The sequence below is a fragment of the Vipera berus genome (genome assembly GCF_964194415.1).
Source record: "Vipera berus genome assembly, chromosome: 3".
Classification (NCBI taxonomy): domain Eukaryota; kingdom Metazoa; phylum Chordata; class Lepidosauria; order Squamata; family Viperidae; genus Vipera; species Vipera berus.
Window position 1 is genome coordinate 7712032 of NC_138204.1, and position 18513 is coordinate 7730544.

At 43.1% G+C, this 18513-nt stretch overlaps 1 protein-coding gene across 3 annotated transcripts in view; it reads right to left on the minus strand.

The window, feature by feature from the left end:
- The window catches only part of COL20A1 (collagen type XX alpha 1 chain), a 532145-nt gene that overhangs the window by 120046 nt on the left and 393586 nt on the right, over window positions 1-18513 (minus strand). For all 3 annotated transcript variants that reach the window (XM_081323724.1, XM_081323723.1, XM_081323725.1), the window contains 5 exons: window positions 16950-17073; window positions 16171-16310; window positions 15644-15773; window positions 13295-13437; window positions 10885-11017 (listed from right to left, as the gene is read on the minus strand). In XM_081323724.1, coding sequence (XP_081179850.1) covers window positions 10885-11017; window positions 13295-13437; window positions 15644-15773; window positions 16171-16310; window positions 16950-17073 — 670 coding nt within the window. The remainder of the gene's footprint in view (window positions 1-10884; window positions 11018-13294; window positions 13438-15643; window positions 15774-16170; window positions 16311-16949; window positions 17074-18513) is intronic.

The window sequence follows — 18513 nt, forward strand, 5'->3', positions numbered from 1 at the left end:
TGGGTGACCGTGGCTGCGGTGGTAACGGCAGACTGGGTGGGACTAAAAAGTTCAATCAAATTAATTCCAACTTTACGAGATCTTTTTTTTCCCCGCAAGATGATGAAATTGATTGATTGAACCTTTTTTTTTTGCACACGGCGGCAGAGGCGTAAACCAAAAAGGTTTTATAAAACCCAGCTGAAGGCCTAGGACAGGGGCAACAGCGCACGTGCCCACAGAGAGGGCTCTGCGTGCCACCTGTGGCACCCGTGCCATAGGTTTGCCACCACGGGTTTAGGGCTACCTGTACAAAGAGGATCCGGATAACAATATACGGTAGTTTGAAACTGGTTTGGGTAAACAACAGAATCTAAACTGGCCTCATGCCAGGCTCTTGCTCCTCTCTTGCCTGCCTTAATTCTACTCAAGTTTCAACCAATCTGCTAAATTGGTATGGCTCAGAATAGAGCAGACGTAAATACGATTTTCTTTCCAACGTAGATGCTCCCCGTAGATTTCAAAGGGATCCGTGTTAAGATATGGATTTCCCCCCTCCCAAAAACTCTGCTGGTTTCTTCAGAGAGGGCAAATCCAAGCTACCTCATTTCCCGATGAAATATTAAAACAGGAAGTAGGCAAAGATGAGAAAAATTGTCCACACAATTGGCAGTAGAATATCCGTGCTGGAGAATGGCTAGTTGCTATGGCATCCTTGCTTTAAAGCTTTAAGCACTAGAGGTTTATTCAGAGAAAGCTAACAAAAGAGAGGCAGCTTGGTCTAATTAAGGCACCGGGCTAGAAAGCAGGAGATGGTGAATTCTAGTTCCTTAGGCATGAAAGCTGGCTGCATGACTTTGGGTCAATCACCAGGGGACCATGCGTTCTAGTCCTGCCTTAGGCATGAAAGCCAACTGGGCCAATCACCAGGAGACTGTGAGTTCTAGTCCTGCCATAGGCATGAAAGCCAACTGGGCCAATCACCAGGAGACTGTGAATTCTAGCCCTGCCTTAGGCATGAAAGCCAGTTAGCCCAATCACCAGGAGACTACAAATTCTAGCCCTGCCTTAGGCATGAAAGCCAGTTAGCCCAATCACCAGGAGACTGTGAATTCTAGCCCTGCCTTAGGCATGAAAGCCAACTGGGCCAATCACCAGGAGACTGTGAGTTCTAGTCCTGCCATAGGCATGAAAGCCAACTGGGCCAATCACCAGGAGACTACGAATTCTAGCCCTGCCTTAGGCATGAAAGCCAACTGGGCCAATCACCAGGAGACTGTGAATTCTAGCCCTGCTTTAGGCATGAAAACCAGCTGGGTGATTTGGGGCCAACCACCATGAGACCGTGAATTCTAGTCCCTCCTTAGGCATGAAAGCCAGCTGGGTGACCTGGGGTCAGATCCTCCCACTTAACTCATGGGGTTTTTGTTGTGGGAAAAATAGGAGGGCAAAGGAGTAATAAGTATGCTCACAAGCCTCAGTTTTATTGAGTACCTTCAATAACCATGCTTTCTCCTAGGAAACACCATGAAAAGAAATTTGAAATTGCACTGCCTCCTGCTGAGTGTCAGGTTTCTAGAATCATTTTATAAAAATATTTGGCATAATAATTCTGTGAGGAATATAAATCCTTCTATCCTCCACAGTTCGGTCAGAACTGAAGAAGCTTCTTGGAGGAGAAGCGAAATGTCTTCAAGGAAAAAAACAAACAAAGAAAAGTCCAGTTGCCTTTTGAAAAGGCACTTTTGGGACAACCATGACCTGGATGACTGAGAATCTCCATAGGCAATTTTATAAAAAAAAAAAAACTTTCACCCAGTCTTGGATACATTCTCTGCCATTTTTCAAAGGCTTTCAAAGGCTTGTTGTTGTTGTTATGACCAACAATCTTGATGGGAATTGACAATTATAGAGCTACAAATCAAGATTTCAAAAGGTTAGTTGGCTGATAGGTGCGAAGGATTTCTGTGGTGTGGTTTGAATGGCTGGGATGTCCCTTCACGGCAGAAAATAATCATCATTTCAAGATGTAAAACCATAATTTATAGTTCGTTGAATGTTCTCTTTCGACAGAAGCAAACTACACATTTTAGCCGAACAAAATAACCTTTACTACTCATATATAACACTTTGCTGCCAGCATCTGCAATGAAATGAAACGCTAAATCAATTTAGTGTCTACCAGGCAATAAGAGAACTGATTTGAAAAGGCCGAAGGCTAGAAAACATGCGGACTTTATCTTCAACCCAAGAAGTGTTGTCCGCTTCTGGACTTTGTGATTGAGGTGGGGGAAAAAAAATGAAACTTTGACTTGGGGTTTCACTGATTAGTTTGATTTGATGTTACAGAAATGGCTAATTCCACGTCATATAAGGAGAACATATACAAAATGCTTTATAGATGGCATCTAATTTTTTTTAAATTTGTTTTTAACTTTTGTATCTTGGTTTTTTAATCACCCTGTAAACCGCCCTGAGTCCTTCGGGAAAGGGCGGTATATAAATGTAATAAAATAAATAAATAAATAAATAAATCTCCCTCCGGCTAGACTTTCCAAAATGTTCCCCGGATTGTCGGCCGATTGTTGGAAGTGTGGTAAAGGGATTGGCACATACTATCACTTATGGTGGACATGTCCGGAAGTGGTTAGATATTGGACGAGGATCCAAAAATGGATAGAGGAAATCACAGGGTGTTTAGTTGATCTTAAACCAGAGACGTATCTGCTTGGCTCCAGGCCTGGAAATATTAAGAAGGAAATATGGTATTTGGTTTTACATATCTTAACGGCGGCAAGGATGGGGTATGCTCAATTTTGGAAGGCAAATCATACCCCGCCGGATGAAGTTATAATTACGAGAATACTTGATTGTGCAGAAGCAGACACATTGACCAAGAAGTTGAAGGGTAAAGAAGAGACACCAGCATTTCTATCATGGAATAAATGGTATATTTGGATGGATAAAAGATTAAAGAAATGAGGGTGGCTTGGAGGTTGGTCAAAAATGAAGTGATATAGTCTTTGTTAATGAATAAGCTTTGGAGTTGGATGGTTATAAGAGGATTAACGAGTGGAATATAATTGTTAGTTTAGAAGTAGATAAAATGTGAAATTTCTGAAATGGTTTTCAATTTTTTGATTTCTTCGTTTTTTGTATATTGTAAATGTTTGGTTTTTTGTCTTTGTCAGTGTATGGTGTGTTTTTAACACGAAATGTAAATAAAGATTTAATTTTTTTTAAAAAAAAGAAATGGCTAGCTTATACTATTGTGAAAAAGTAAAAAGTTGTAGCTCAACATTAACACTTTACTTACTGAAGTCAATGTCTTTTTTTTTTTTTTTGCTTTCCCCCCATCTCTTTTCCTCACTTTCTTTCTCCTTTTTCCTCCCTATTGTGTCCTGCTATTTGCTTTGTATTTTACTCTACAATTCAATAAAATATTTTTTTTAAAAAAAACCAAGGTTGTTTGTGATAGCTAACTATAGTTTAGATCTGGGGTGTTCAACCTTGGCAACTTTAAGACTTGTAGCTAAGATGATTCTCAGCCATCCAGGCTATAGTTATCCCAAAGGTGCTTTTTTTCAGGAGGCAACCGGACTTTCTTGTTTTTCTTTGAATATGTTTCACTTCTCATCCAAGAAGCTTCTTCAGCTCTGACTGGATGACTCTGATGACACAGATAAACCTCCAGGTGGCCTCAACAACTCTCTAAAAGGATGCAAATGACCAGCTGTCTGCAAGGAGTATAAATCCTTCCGTTCCCCACCATCCAGTCAGAGCTGAAGAAACTTCTTAGTTGAGAAGCGAAACATCTTCAAAGAAAAACAAGAAAGTCCAGTTGCCTTGTGAAAGAGAATCTTTGGGTTTAAAACTTGTGGACTTCAACTTCCAGCATAGCTAGTGAAGAAATTCTGGGAGTTGAAAAAACACAGGTCTTAACGTTGCCAAAGTTGCACACCCCAAATCTCGACTTCCAGCTTTGAAGAAGATTGACTATCTCAAAAGATTGAATACTGTCATAAAATCAAAAGGTACTTCAACAAAGTACAGGTGTGCACCTTTATGCAGCCACATTATTCTAATTTTAAGTGTTATTTTTCCCCTAAAAGATTTTCAGTTGAATTGTACACCTTATGTGTTATATTAAAGGTAGAAAAAATTCTGCAGTGATTTCTCTTGACCTGATTTTTTTTACATCTTAAAAACCTTTTTTAAAGGAATGTGTAGACTTTCTCTAGCTTATCTATCTATCTATCTATCTATCTATCTATCTATCTATCTATCTATCTATCTATCTATCTATCTCTCTCTCTCTCTCTCTCTCTCTCTCTATCTATCTACCTACCTACCTACCTACCTATCAATCTATCTATCTATCTATCTACAGTATCTATCTATCATCTATCTATCTATCTATCTATCTATCTATCTATCTATCTATCTATCTATCTATCTATCTATCTGTCATTTATGTATCTAACATACATCTGTCTATTTGAAGGATTTTTATACCACAGCAATCATATGATTCTGGGTGATATGGATTTCTTCCCAAAAGTGGGGAAATCCTTTTTAATTTTGTTTCCTACAATCCTGAACATTTGAATGGATTTTTTTTTCATCTTTTTTTTGCTTCCGAACAGTTCCACTATAGGTACAGATTAAAACCCTACAGTGATAGGATGGGTGGGGGGTTGGGGGTTGGAAGGGACCTCCCAGATCATGTAGTCTAACTCGGGGGTCTTCAAACTTGGCCCTTTGATGACTTGTGGACTTCAACTCCCAGAATTCCACAAGTCATCAAAGGGCCAAGTTTGAAGACCCCTGGTCCAACCCCTGTCTTAGTGTAGGCATCCACTATACAAGCCCCATCAGGAAACATCCAGTCCATTTAAAAAAACCTTCGCTGTTTCAGGCAAACTAGACAGCATCTTACTGTCAGGAAGAATGTTTGACTTGAATCTCCTTCTTTTAACTTGCTGTTTAATTTCCTTTTGGGTTTCACCAGAGTAACTGCTATTCTCGCCTGGCGTTTCTGGTGACTGATTTGGCGCACCAGAGCTGTCTCAGATTGTGGATTGTTGGTTTTACAACAGCTCCTGGTTTCAGGCTCACAAAAATGGGAGGGGGAGTCAGTGCTGATTAACCAAGAGGCACCGAGATGTCTATTAAATGGAAGGTATTTCATGTCCTGCCAGCAGACCAATTAGTCAGGAGCTATTAATTAAGAAAGAAGCTCCACGGAAGGCTTTTTCCTACCCTCACCTCCTTATAAAAACAAGAAGCAACTTCTGCTGTGTGGTAGAAGCTGGCTGGCAGCTGTCCTTTCATTTCTGCAAATGTCCTTTCCTGAAGGATAAAGCCAGCCCTTTGCACGCATTCAGCTGCTTGTATCCCTGTGATCAAGGATCAAAAGGCCATTGCAACTGAGGTGTTTGCCATAGCAAGATAAAGTAAGTCTCTTTAAAAGGGTTATTCCAGAGCAGGGGGTCTTCAAACTTGGCCCTTGCCTGGCTGAGGAATTCTGGGAGTTGAAGTCCACAAGTCATAAAAGGGCCAAGTTTGAAGACCCCCCTGCTTGTGGACTTCAACTCCCAGAATTCCTCAGCCAGTGTGTCTGGCTGAGGAATTCTGGGAGTTGAAGTCCACAAGTCACAAAAGGGCCACGTTTGAAGGCCCCTGTTCCAGAGCAAGTAGCTCCATCACTATTGTCACGCTTGGGTAACCAGAGTCACTTGTGAATAGCCTCAAGCAGAAGTCCCGAAGCTGCTTTTTCTTTGTTTTCTCCTTGAAGACGTTTCACTTCTCATCCAAGAAGCTTCTTCAGTTCTGATTGAAGAACGGTATCAGAACTAAAGAAGCTTCTTGATTGAGAAGCAAAAATGTCTTCAGGGAAAAATCAAAAGTCCAGTTGCCTTTTGAAAAAGGGCCTTTGGGACATCCATGACCTGGATGGTTGAAAGTCTCCATAGTCCACAAGCAGTAGCTTCCCTGATTTACAACAATCTGTTCAGTGACTGTTCAAAGTTACAAAAAGGGACTTATGATGGTTTTTCACACTTAGGAACATGGCAGCATCCCCATGGTCATGTGATTACAGTTTGGAGGCTTGGCAACTGGCATGTACTTATAATGGCTGCCGTGTCCCAGGGTCATGTGATAACCTTTTGCAATCTCCTGATGAGCACAGTCAATGGGGAAGCCAGATTCATTTTACAACCATTGTTACTAATTGAACAATCACAGTGCTTCACTTAACAACCGTGGCAAGAAAGATCGTAAAATGGGGCAAAACTCACTTAACAACTGTCTCATTTAGCAACAGAAATTTTGGCTCAAATTGCAGCTGTAAATCAGGAGCTACCTCTATTGTTAGTCATCAGTGTTACAAGAATCTCATCAGACTGATTGCATAAGGCTTCAGAGATAAGGCTTCAGAGATTCTGTACGTAGGAGGTCAGGCCTGGGCTGCTTTCTGCAATGCAAGGATTCTAAGCTTGTCCCCCTCTTGACACCGCCCTCCAGTCTAGCTGCAGATTCCACCACAATGTGGAGCGAACACTTATGGAAAGAATATTTCTTGTTCCTAGAAGATGTTCCTAGAGGCAATTAACCAGTGGAACAACTTGCCTCCAGAGGTTGTGAATGCTCCAACACTGGAAGATTTTAAGAAGAGATTGGACAAGCATTTTTTTCTGAAATGGTATATGGTTTCCTGCCTGTTCAGGGGGTCAGATTAGAAGACCTCCAAGGTCTCTTCAAATTCTGTTATTCTATTCTATTCTAAATGTGTTGCTCGCATTCCCTTGCAGATTATGAAGAACAGGAATTGGAAATATTTAGTTTAATAGAAAGACTGGGGTGACCTGATAGTAGTGTTTCAATATCTGAGGGGTTTCCACAAAGAAGAGAGGGTCAACCTATTCTCCAAAGCTCCTGAGGACAGGACAAAAAGCAACAGATGGAAACTAATCAAGGAGAGAAGTAGCCTAGAACTAAGGAGAAATTTCCTGACAGTGAGAACAAATCAACCAGTGGAACGGCTTGCCTCCAGAAGTTGTGGGTGATCCCTCACTGGAGGATTTTACGAAGAAGTTGGACAACCATTTGGCTGATATTGTATAGGGCAGTGATGGCGAACCTTTTAGAGACCGAGTGCCCAAACTGCAACCCCAAACCCACTTATGTATCATCAGGTGCTGGGTGGATGTGGCCCATTGGGGGGGTGTGGCCCATTGGGGGTGTGTGGCCCATTGGGTGGGTGTGGCTGTGGTGATAACGGCAGACAGGGTGGGACTAAAAAGTTCAATCAATCAATTCCAACTTTACGAGATCTTTTTTTTCCCACGAGAAGTTGAAATTGATTGATTGAACCTTTTTTTTTTTTTTTGCACACAGCGGTGGAAGCCTAAAGCGATAAGATGTTATGAAACCCAGCTAAAGGCCTAGGGACAACAGGACAACCGGGACAACGGCACGCGTGCCCTCAGAGAGGGCTCTGTGTGCCACCTGTGGCACGTGTGCCATAGGTTCACCACCACGGCCCTAAACTCTGCTGAGGTTGTTACCCAGCCTAGTAACGAAACATTCGTAAACCAACCCGCAAGCTTGGAGAACAAACCTTTACCCTCACATAAACAATATCTACATGCTATGCAAATGAGACACTCAGCAAACCAAAAAAGGGACAAAAAAGACCCAATCAGCACCCAGATCAGCATAGATTAACTCCAAGATTAACATGAGACCAACAATCAAGTAGGGACGCGGTGGCTCAGTGGGTTAGGACACTGAGCTTGTCGATCAGAAGGTCGGCAGTTTGGTGGATCAAATCCCGAGTGCCGCGTAACAGAGTGAGCGCCTGTTACTCGTCCCAGCTTCTGCCCACCTAGCAGTTCGAAAGCACGTAAAAATGCAAGTAGAAAAATAGGGACCACTCCGGTGGGAAGGTAACAGCGTTCCGTGCGCCTTTGGCGTCTAGTCATGCCGGCCACATGACCACGGAGACGTCCTCGGACAAGCGCTGGCTCTTCGGCTTTGAAACGGAGATGAGCACCGGCCCCTAGAGTCGGAAACGACTAGCACACATGTGCGGGGGAACCTTTACCTTTACCTTTAACAATCAAGTAAACAATAACACAGTCAAGGAACCGCCAAGGAAGCCAGCAGAAAACAGACGAACCAAAGGACTTCTAAAACCATGTCAGGGCAAGCCACTAGAATATAAACTGAGAGCAAACCCACTCCTTACTAACACTGATGATGTTCCCTAGCTGGGTAATAAAATGTCTGCAAGGGAAAACCGCCAATCTCAGAGAACACCAAGGACCCCTCCTTTCCAGCCTGAACTACAAATATTCTCCCTTATTGGCTCTCAACAACTCCATAGCCTACATAACAACCTTCCAGATGTGTCTTTGGCTCTTGAACACTCTGGAGGAACAATACTTTGATTCCCATCACAGCATGGAAGAAATTCAAAGCAATTGCTTTTTTCAGGATTAATGGCACAGTAAATTAAAAGACGCTTGCTCCTGGGGAGGAAAGCCATGGCAAATCTAGACAGCACACTAAAAAGCAGAGATATCACCCTGTCAACAAAAGTGCGTATAGTCAAGGCTATGGTCTTCCCAGTTGCAATGTATGGCAGTGAAAGCTGGACCATAAAAAAGGCTGAGCGCCAAAGAATTGAGGCCTTTGAACTATGGTGCTGGAGAAGACTCCTGCGAGTCCCTTGGACTGCAAGGCGATCAAACCGGTCAGTCCTAGAGGAGATCAACCCTGACTGCTCTTTAGAAGGCCAGATCCTGAAGCTGAAACTCAAATACTTTGGCCACCTAATGAGAAGGAAGGACTCACTGGAGAAGAGCCTAATGCTGGGAAAGGTTGAGGGCAAGAGAAGAAGGGGACGACAGAGAATGAGGTGGCTGGATGGAGTCACTGAAGCAGTAGGCGTGAGCTTAAATGGATTCCAGAAGATGGTAGAGGACAGGAAGGCCTGGAGGAACATTGTCCATGGGGTCGCAATGGGTCAGACATGACTTCGCAGCTAACAACAACAACAACAAAATTAAAGCAGCTTTTAAACTGGAGTTGTATGTTACAAAAGCATATGTAATCAGAAGGGATTTCCCATCAGTTCATAGGTTGATCCATAAGAACATAAAAGATTGGAGAAGACCGGGGATTTTATCAAGTCCAATTTCCTGACAGCTGTAAAAAAATGTAGAAATGACCTTGGGATGGAACAAGCAGAGAGAGCTAAATTGACTTTGTTTCTACTTGGAAACCGCTTCTGGATTTTGTGCTGGAGTTGGGGGAAACAATGAAACTTTGACTGTGGGTTTCAATCACTTAACAACTGTCTTGCTTAGCAACAGAAGCTTTGGACTCAGTTGTGGTCATACATCGAGGACTACCTGTAACTTCCATTTCGATACAGGTAGTCCCTTAACTTATGATCGGTTGCTTAGTGACCATTTGAAGTTACAATCATCCTGGGAAACAAGACAGCATGGATCAGAAGTTCCAACAGTTGCTCCGCCCACCCAGTCACATGACTGTACTTCGTGCTTTTTCAACATGGCTGCATTTACTGCCATTTGCAACATCCTGTGGTCACATGCCCAGGACTGACAACATTTTTACCAAAAACTGGTGCTTACTTCTGCCTTTGGGCAAAACTATAGCATAGTGAACAATGGGTTCACTTAAGGACTGCAGTGTTCACTTAATGACAACGGCGTTCATTTTACAACTGCCTTGTTCACGTAACAACTGCTACAAAAAAACACTGTTGACCCATGACTGTTGTGCTAGCTTTGCCACCAACCATATTGTGAAGTTCGCACATGATACAACAGTAGTGGGCCTTATTCATGATGACAAGGTGGAAGCTTACCGCAAGGAGGTTGAGGGGTTGTTGAACTGGTGTAAGGAAAACAGCCTAGTTTTAAATACCGGAAAAAACAAAGAGATCATTGTCGATTTCAGAAAAGCCAGGCACAGCCACACTTCTCTGTGCATTAATAATTCACCCATGGAGATGGTTACCAGCATCAAATTCCTGCGTGTGCAGCTAACAAGTAGGCTGGCTTGGTCGCTCAACAGTGAGAAACTGGTGAAGCGTGCACAGCAGTGCCTGCATTTTCTGTGTCGCATGAGAAAAGCTCATCTTCCTTCCCATGTCCTTCCCACTTTCTACAGGGGGACGATTGAGAGCATCCTGTCGTACAGCATCACAGTCTGGTTTGGAAGCATGACTGCTTCAGACAGGAAGGCGGTGCAGAGAGTGTTGAGGGTGGCAGAAAAGATCATTGGCACTTCCCTCCCCTCCATCCAGGACATAGCACAGAAGCATTGCTTGAGCAGGGTCCGCAAGATTATCTGGGACACTACACACCCTCTCCATGACCTGTTTTCCTTGTTACCTTCTGGGAGGAGGGGGCTTCGTGGTATCTGCAGCAGAGCATTCCGATTCAGCCATAGTTTCATTCCATACAGCACTGACCTTGTGAACTCTCAAGCTTCCTCCTTCCGTTATATATCCAAGATGGACAGTATTTGATATTTGTTATGTAATGTAGGGGTGTGGGTCTACACATATGTAGTATATAGGATGGTTAGGTGTGTGTCATGTATGTGTTTCACTTTGAGAGCAGGCAACTAAATTTCATTTTTGATGTGTGACATTGTGCCCACAGTAAAAAAAAGTTATCTTATCTTAAAATTGTTTTACACAAATTAGAGTTCCCAATCGTAATTGGCAGATCCATTATAGTCATAACTCGAGGACTACTGAGAGTACTTTCATGGCATGGTTTTGTGGCATCTAAGAACTTTATACAACAAGCCAACCCCAGTTGTTTAGATTATGGACACTGTATATCCCTGCTCACTTACAGATTCTGTGCCAAATGGAAACGGTATCACTTTGAGCGCCATCTTTGTAGTATGCCCAGATGGAAATCTTATATTCGGTATTTTCTTTCAAACCAGGCAAAAGAGAAGATGCCAAGTTTCCAGCAACAGATATCTGTGGAGAAAAGAAATAGTATCAGCTACACACTTCAAACTCACATATTCACTAAGGCAGAAGCTTGTCCACCTCAAGGATAAAACAGTCAGACATAAATTGAGCAATGTGTATATGCAGTGCAATGCAGTGAGCCATGTGCAGATCTGTACAGTGGGGAAACAAAACAACCACTTCACAAACCCATGGCACAACATAGGAGAACAAAAGCACCAGGACAAGAGTCAGCAGTCCATCTGCATTTGAAAGACAGAGGCCGCTCTTTCAAAGACAGCAAAGTCCACATTTTGGACAGAGGGGGCCGCTGGTTTGAAAGAGGGGTCAAAGAGGCCATCTAGGTCAAAACGGAACAGCCCTCTCTCAACAGAGGTGGAGGGATACAACATCATCTATCTCCTTAGTTCTAGGTTGCTTCTCTCTTTGGTTAGTTTCCATCCGTTGCTTCTTGTCCTGCCTTCAGGCGCTTTGGAGAATAGCTTGACTCCCTCTTCTTTGGGGCAGCCCCTGAGATACTGGAAGACTGCTATCATGTCCCCCCTCGTCCTTCTCTTCATTAAACTAGACATACCCAGTTCCAGCAGCCGTTCCTTATATGTTTTAGTCTCCAGTCCCCCAATCATCTTTGTTTCTCTTCTCTGTGCTCTTTCTAGAGTCTCAACATCTTTTTTACATCGTGGTGACCAAAACTGGATGCAGTATTCCAAGTGTGGCCTTACCAAGGCATTGTAAAGTGGTATTAACACTTCACGTGATCTTGATGCTATCCCTCTGTTAATGCAGCCTAGCACTGTGTTGGCTTTTTTGGCAGCTGCAGCACACTGCTGGCTCCTATTTAAGTGATAGTCCACTAGGACTGTGATTCGATTAACAACCATGGCAAAAAAGTTGTAAATCAGGAGCAACGTGCGTAACAATCACCTTGCTTAACAATGGAAATTTTGGTCCCCATTGTGGCCCTAAGTCAAGTGCTGCCTATATTCCTTAAGAAACTCGTATTTTTGGATATCTACGTAAACAAACGCTTCGCATAAGGAGAGAAATGTAAAAAGCCAAATTCCCAAAGGAATGTTTGAAGACCAAAATCCTCGAAAGCCCATTTCATAATTTCACAAACTTTAAATAGAACCCAGGCTGCGTTCGAGTTTGTTTTTCCTTTTGCTTTTGCAGCTTGTTAGAACTAAATTGCTACCTGATTCTTTTGATCTAACACAATTATTATGACTAGCATTATATTTTAGGAAAACAGATACATCACGTTTTCGTTGCGTAGTTCTTTATTAGTATTTTTAAAAAATTGTATCATGTCTTAATTGGGTCTTCCTCTGTGGCTGTATAAATTTAGACTGGGGAGGAAAAAAAAATCAAAGAAAAGCAAACCCTTCCTGACAGGTAATTCTCCAATAAAAAGATCTGTCACTTTCATCTATCATTTCCTATGATTCATTTGGCTAAAGACTGCATTCAATCTTTGGGCGCTCTCCAGAGATTGCATCAAATAAGCAGATGGAACAATGTAAAGGGGGGGGGGGGGAAATGTGTGCAGCAGAACCTCAGCTCTGCAAATAGGATTGTCCAAAGGGGGGGGCTCCTACAAAAGGCTCTTTTGCCTGCCCCACCCCCAGCAAATGCTTGTTGAGAGAAAAATCTTCCTCAGGGTCCAGTCCAAGCCGGGAATAATCAAAATGGAGACTGCTTTAGAAAGAAGGTTGCAGTTTATCGAAGAGGAGAGCCAGACAGAACGATGGCTCTGGGAAAAATGTGACCACATGTAGCGGGGAGTGGTGGGTTTTTATACCTTCTGGGGCTTTTGAGGTTGTTTCCTGTTCCTGTTTGAGGCTTTGTATTTCCTGTGTCGTGTACTTTGATCAGAGTCTTGAGTGTGTCCTTTTGTTATTGGTGATGATGAAATGTTACCTAGTTTGGTCACGAAACGTCTGCAAGCAACCAACCAACCGGTATTTGTAGCTCAGGATTGAAATGAGGGGTCCTTGGTGCTCTCTGAGCTTGGTTGGTTGCTTGCTCGCTTGCAGACGTTTCATGACCCAACTAGGCAACATCATCAGTGTGGGGGGTTTACTCTCTTTTTATATACAAGTAGTCGCCTTATCAGTGCTGAGGGGAGCGTCCCTGGTTATTCATTAGGTCGTTCCTTCATTAGGCTGTAAAAAGGAACTGCAGGGATGGCTCAAATTGAAAATCCTCCTATGGAAATGTCCTTGTAAAATCCGCCAGGCCCTTAAGCACCCCCTCCCCAAATTTCTCCCAGGGGCTTCGCACCTCCTGCTCTGTGTCTTCTCCAAGCACGTTCCATTTGATCTGGTAAAGGACCACGTCAGAAGCTGCGGGTGATTCCCATTCCAGTTGGACCTCATTTCTGGAGAGCTCGGTGACCTTCAGCTGGCTGGGTGGGGGCACCTTTACTGGGGGGGGAGGGGTGAAAGGGAGGAACAAGCAAAGACTATCTTAGGTTTTATCCCCACGTTTCTCTGCTACCCAGAAGCTCTGCCAAGCTTTGTCCTTGCAGCAGAGCAGATGGTGAGGGAGTCTCAGCCTCTTTAACCAGGGCCTTCTCCAGAGACCAAACGATTCAAGCTTATTTGGTCTGGCAGGGAAAGCCCCGGTGTGTATCATCGTACAACCATAAATTAAAGCCTCATCATTTCATTTCAGCAAGGCCTCTCCGAGCTGGCATCTCCAAAGGAAGTGAAAATCCAGGCGAGGTATTCAAAGATGCAGTAAGTCAAAGAGAAATCGGCTTCTCCAGATATATTCAAGGTTCCAGAATTACAGTCTGAACGAAGAAAAAAAATTTCCAGGAAGGAGATAAAAAAGAGAGTCGTCTGACAGTGAGATGGGCAGCATATAAATTTAATAAAGGACATAAATAAAAAACCCTTTTTTATTATTTTCCAAAGGAAAGAGGTACAGTTAATCCTTGAGTTATGCCAGTGTCCCTTTGAAGTTACAACGGCACAAAAAAAAAGTGACCGTTTTTCACACTTATGACTGTGGCAGCATCCCCATGGTCACATGATCAAAATTCAAAGGCTTGGCAACTGGCAGGTACTTAATGAAAAATATGTTTCCTTCCTTCCTTCCTTCCTTCCTTCCTTCCTTCCTTCCTTCCTTCCTCCCTCCCTCCCTCCCTCCCTCCCTCCCTGTTTAAATGTTGTGTATATCTTTGTGTCATTTAATGGCTGATTTATCTGAATGCCGAGCCTCCTAGCATTTTGGATTTGACTTGGGCAAAGAAAGGAACAGTTTCTCAGTTGAAAATGTCCAAGGGTTGTGAGATCAAAGAGTTCTCATTGTGCCTTCTGACTGCTGGTGGCTGTATCAGGTTATGCTCTGCTAGTCTTCAGCCTGTCTGTCCCACATACTGATTCTTGGACTTTACACTGTACTGTATGTGGTAAGATGACTGCCTTGTGTTACTATTGGGATTTTATTCATTGTGGTTCTTTTCTTATATTTATCAGTCACAATTTAAAACTGGAAGGATAAGAACAGAACGTTCCATCAGGTGATACAGGGAAAAAACAACAGCTTTCATGCCATCAGGGATCTGGAAGGAGGTAAAAACACCCGTGGTGTTTGAATTGCCCAAATTCTAAACAATATCAGAAGATTTCTATACTTTGTATTATGCTCCAGTGATCATCCTAAAACAATTGAACTTAAGCTCCGATCCTTAGTGTTTCAACAAACCCATCAAAATAACAGAAGGAAAAGTTGAAAGGGACCTTGGAGGTCTTCTAGTCCAACCCCCTGCTCAGGCAGGAAACCCTCTACCATTTCAGACAAGTGGCTGTCCAGTCTCTTCTTAAAAACTTCCAGTGTTGGAGCATTCACAGCTTCTGGAGGCAGGTTGTTCCACTGATTAATTGTTCCCACTGTCAGGAAATTTCTCCTTAGTTCTAGGTTGCTTCTCTTCTTCATTAGTTTCCATCTATTGCTTCTTTGAGGAGATCAAGCCTGACTGCTATTTAGAAGGCCAGATCCTGAAGTTGAAACTCAAATACTTTCGCCACCTAATGAGAAGGAAGGACTCACTGGAGAAAAGCCTAATGCTGGGAAAGGTTGAGGGCAAGAGAAGAAGGGGACGACAGAGAATGAGGTGGCTGGATGGAGTCACTGAAGCAGTAGGCATGAGCTTAAAGGGACTCCAGAAGATGGTAGAGGACAGGAAAGCCTGGAGGCACGTTGTCCATGGGGTCATGATAGGTGGGACATGACTTCGCAACTAACAACAACAAAATTGCTTCTTCTTCTGACTTCAGGTGCTTTGGAGACTAAGTCAATCCCCTCTTCTTTCTGGTAGCCTCACAAGTTCTGGAATACTCCTATCACGTCACCCCTAGTCCTTCTCTTCGTTAGACCAGACATACCCAGTTCCTGCAACCGTTCAATCATATGTTCCATCATCTAGTCTCCTAATCATCTTTGTTTCTCTTTGCTCTCTTTCCAGAGTCTCAACACCATTTTTTCTATTGTGGTGACCAAAACTGGATGCAATCTTCCAAGTGACATCTTACCAAGATATTATAAAGCGGTGCTAACATTTCACCTGTTCGTGACTCTATCCCTCTGTGAATGCGGCCTAGGACTGGGACATTCTGTACTTACATGTGGTAAAATTGCCCATTATTGGAAATGAGTTGCCTTCATCATAAACGGAGACCACACGGACAAAGTATTGTGTCAGTGAGGAGAGGGGCTTCAGCACAGCAAATGAGGCATTTCCAGAGACCTCCACCTGAAATGGAAGAGGTAGACACTGCAGGAGGCTGGAAGATGTTTGTTTGCTGATTAATTATTTACTTATAAGTTGTAAGTAAAAACACTGCAGCACCGTGGTGGCGCAGTGGTTACAATGCAGTATTGCAGGCTGACTCTGCCGACTGCCTGCAGTTCAATTCTCACTGGCTCGAAGTTGATTCAGCCTTCCAGCTTTTCAAGGTCGGTAAAATGAGGAGCCAGATTGTTGGGGGCAATAAGCTGACTTCGTAAACCACTTAGAGAGGGCCGTAAAGCGATACATAAATCTAAGGGCTATTGCTATAAACTAGCCCCTGGGTTTGAAAACAATATATCGGACAATGGATCTTGCTCTAAGTTGATAAGAGCAATCCTAACCTCTCAGGATGACTTACCTCACCTACGGTGCTTCCTCTGCTGGAAGAATACATAACACGGTGACTTTTCACAGCTTGTGAAGCTGCCTCCCAGTTGACACAGGTCGACATATGGCTAATGTTGGAGAAATGCAAATGTCTTGGAGGGCTCAGGGCCACTGGAAGAAAGTGTGCATGCATCAGGTGTGAAGAATCAGGACCACACATTAAGTTCCAGTTATGATGATTCATTGCCAAGCTAACTCCAAGTGGGTTCTCACGCAAGAAGGTCATTGAATGGGACGTCATTCAAAAAAAAGGCTATGTGTCTCTTCTAAATAATTCTCATAAACATCCACCACCCACACCTGCATACAAATGCTTACCCTTTCTCAAGTTACTGCCCTTGAACTGGGTTTACAAAACCCACTATTCTGAGTTTGCACAATTCAGTGAACTATAAAGAAACCAACTAGGTTGAATTTGCATAGTGCTTAAAGCCACAATCGCATTAACCAAGGTTAATGCTAAACGTTTTTTACATATATATATTTTTTACAGGGACATCTGCTGTGCAATGACTTGCCTTTTAAAGCATGTTGTGTGAACAGTTCCTTTCACATCAGTTCGGGGTAATTTCTTGAGTAAGACTAGGTTTGTTCTCTCTCTTTGGGACTCCAGTTACAGACTGTTGGGACCTGATCACAGATCTGTTAGAATTTCTTTCTAACCGGAAAGCTTCAGATCAAAGCTGTCAAGACTTCCTTAGATTCTTATGTGTGGAGCTGTGGACCAGAGAAGCACATCACATGACTTACAAGTAGTTTCTTGAATACTTGCTGGGTTGCTAGCATCTTCTCCATACATGGCATAAACTGCTAGTGAGTACTCCGTGCTGGGAGTCAAGCCCCTGATCCAAACTTCCGGCTGTTCTACTTTCAGCTGAAAAGAAAGAGTGAAATAGTTGGTGGATGATGGGAGGGAGGGAGGGGGAGGGAGGGAGGGAGGGAGGGAGGGAGGGAGAGAGAAAGAAAGAAAGAAAGAAAGAAAGAAAGAAAGAAAGAAAGAAAGAAAGAAAGAAAGAAAGAAAAGAGAAAGAAAGAAAGAAAGAAAGAAAGAAAGAAAGAAAGAAAGAAAGAAAGAAAGAAAGAAAGAAAGAAAGAAAGAAAGAAAGAAAGAAGAGAGGGAGGGAGGGAGGGAGGGGAGAGGGAAGGAAGGAATGAAGGAACGAAGGAATGAAGGAAAGGGAGAGGGAAAAAAGGAAGAAAGAGAGGATTGAAGGGAAGGGGAAGGGAGGGAAGAGTGAGGAAGGAAGGAAGGAAGGAAAGAAGGAAAGAAGGAAGGAAGGAAGGAAGGAAGGAAGGAAGGAAGGAAGGAAGGAAGGAAGGAAGGAAGGAAGGAAGGATAGTCCAACCTACTGAGGGTGCACAGCCTGGCCATTGTGTACCTGCCTCTCTTATGAGATTGTTCAGAAATTGAAAAACGAAAAATACGCATTTATCAGCATAGCCATGAGCAGATGGGCAATCCCTCTACAGACTGCAAATAAAGAGATTCTAACTTTATCAAGAAAACTTTGGGGAGAAGAAAAGATTCTGTGACTTCACAGAGACTTCACCTTAATGCTTTCATGAGGAAAACAAAGCCGGAGGGGATCCTATCTTAGCTTTCCAGATCCATTAAAAATGGTCCACAGGAAGCGAGCTTCCTTGAGCATCTTCTGCAATGTACCGCAGTAACACCCCAGCAACACTGTTACGTACAGTCTGCCTTAAGTGCACTTGTGGCAACACATCTGGAAGATGGAAGAAGCAAGCTGACATTTCTATTTTGTTCCCATCTCAAACTGTTTTATCTGTCTAGTTACGCATTTGGTGAGCTGCTGTTTCACTCGCTCGTTTGACAAGGGAATCATTTCCTTAACTTGCTGCTCTCAGAAACGAGCGTGTTTTGCAATCTTAGAGTAGTAGGGAGTCCTCGGTACAGTTGAACCCCGAGTTTCATAGCTTCTCTCCTGTTGGAACCTTAGAATAACCACATCTGGGCTGCAAACATTTAGATGACCACTAGGTGGAAGCAGAGTCAGAATTTTCTGCATCTCTTTAATGCCCTCATGGGGTCACATGAATCATTGCAACTCAGATATACAGTACTGGACTTACAACCATTCGTTGAGTGACCGTTCGTGGTTACAACGGCACTGAAAAATTAGCTTGTGGCTTTTTTTCACACTTACGACCGTTGCACCGTCCCTGTTTGTCATGCGATTAAAAATTTGGATGCTTGCCAACTTGGCAAGTGTCCCAGAGTCATGCGATTACCTATTGTGACCTTCTGACAAGCACAGTCAAAGGGAAAGGCAGATTCAGTTAGCAGCTGTGT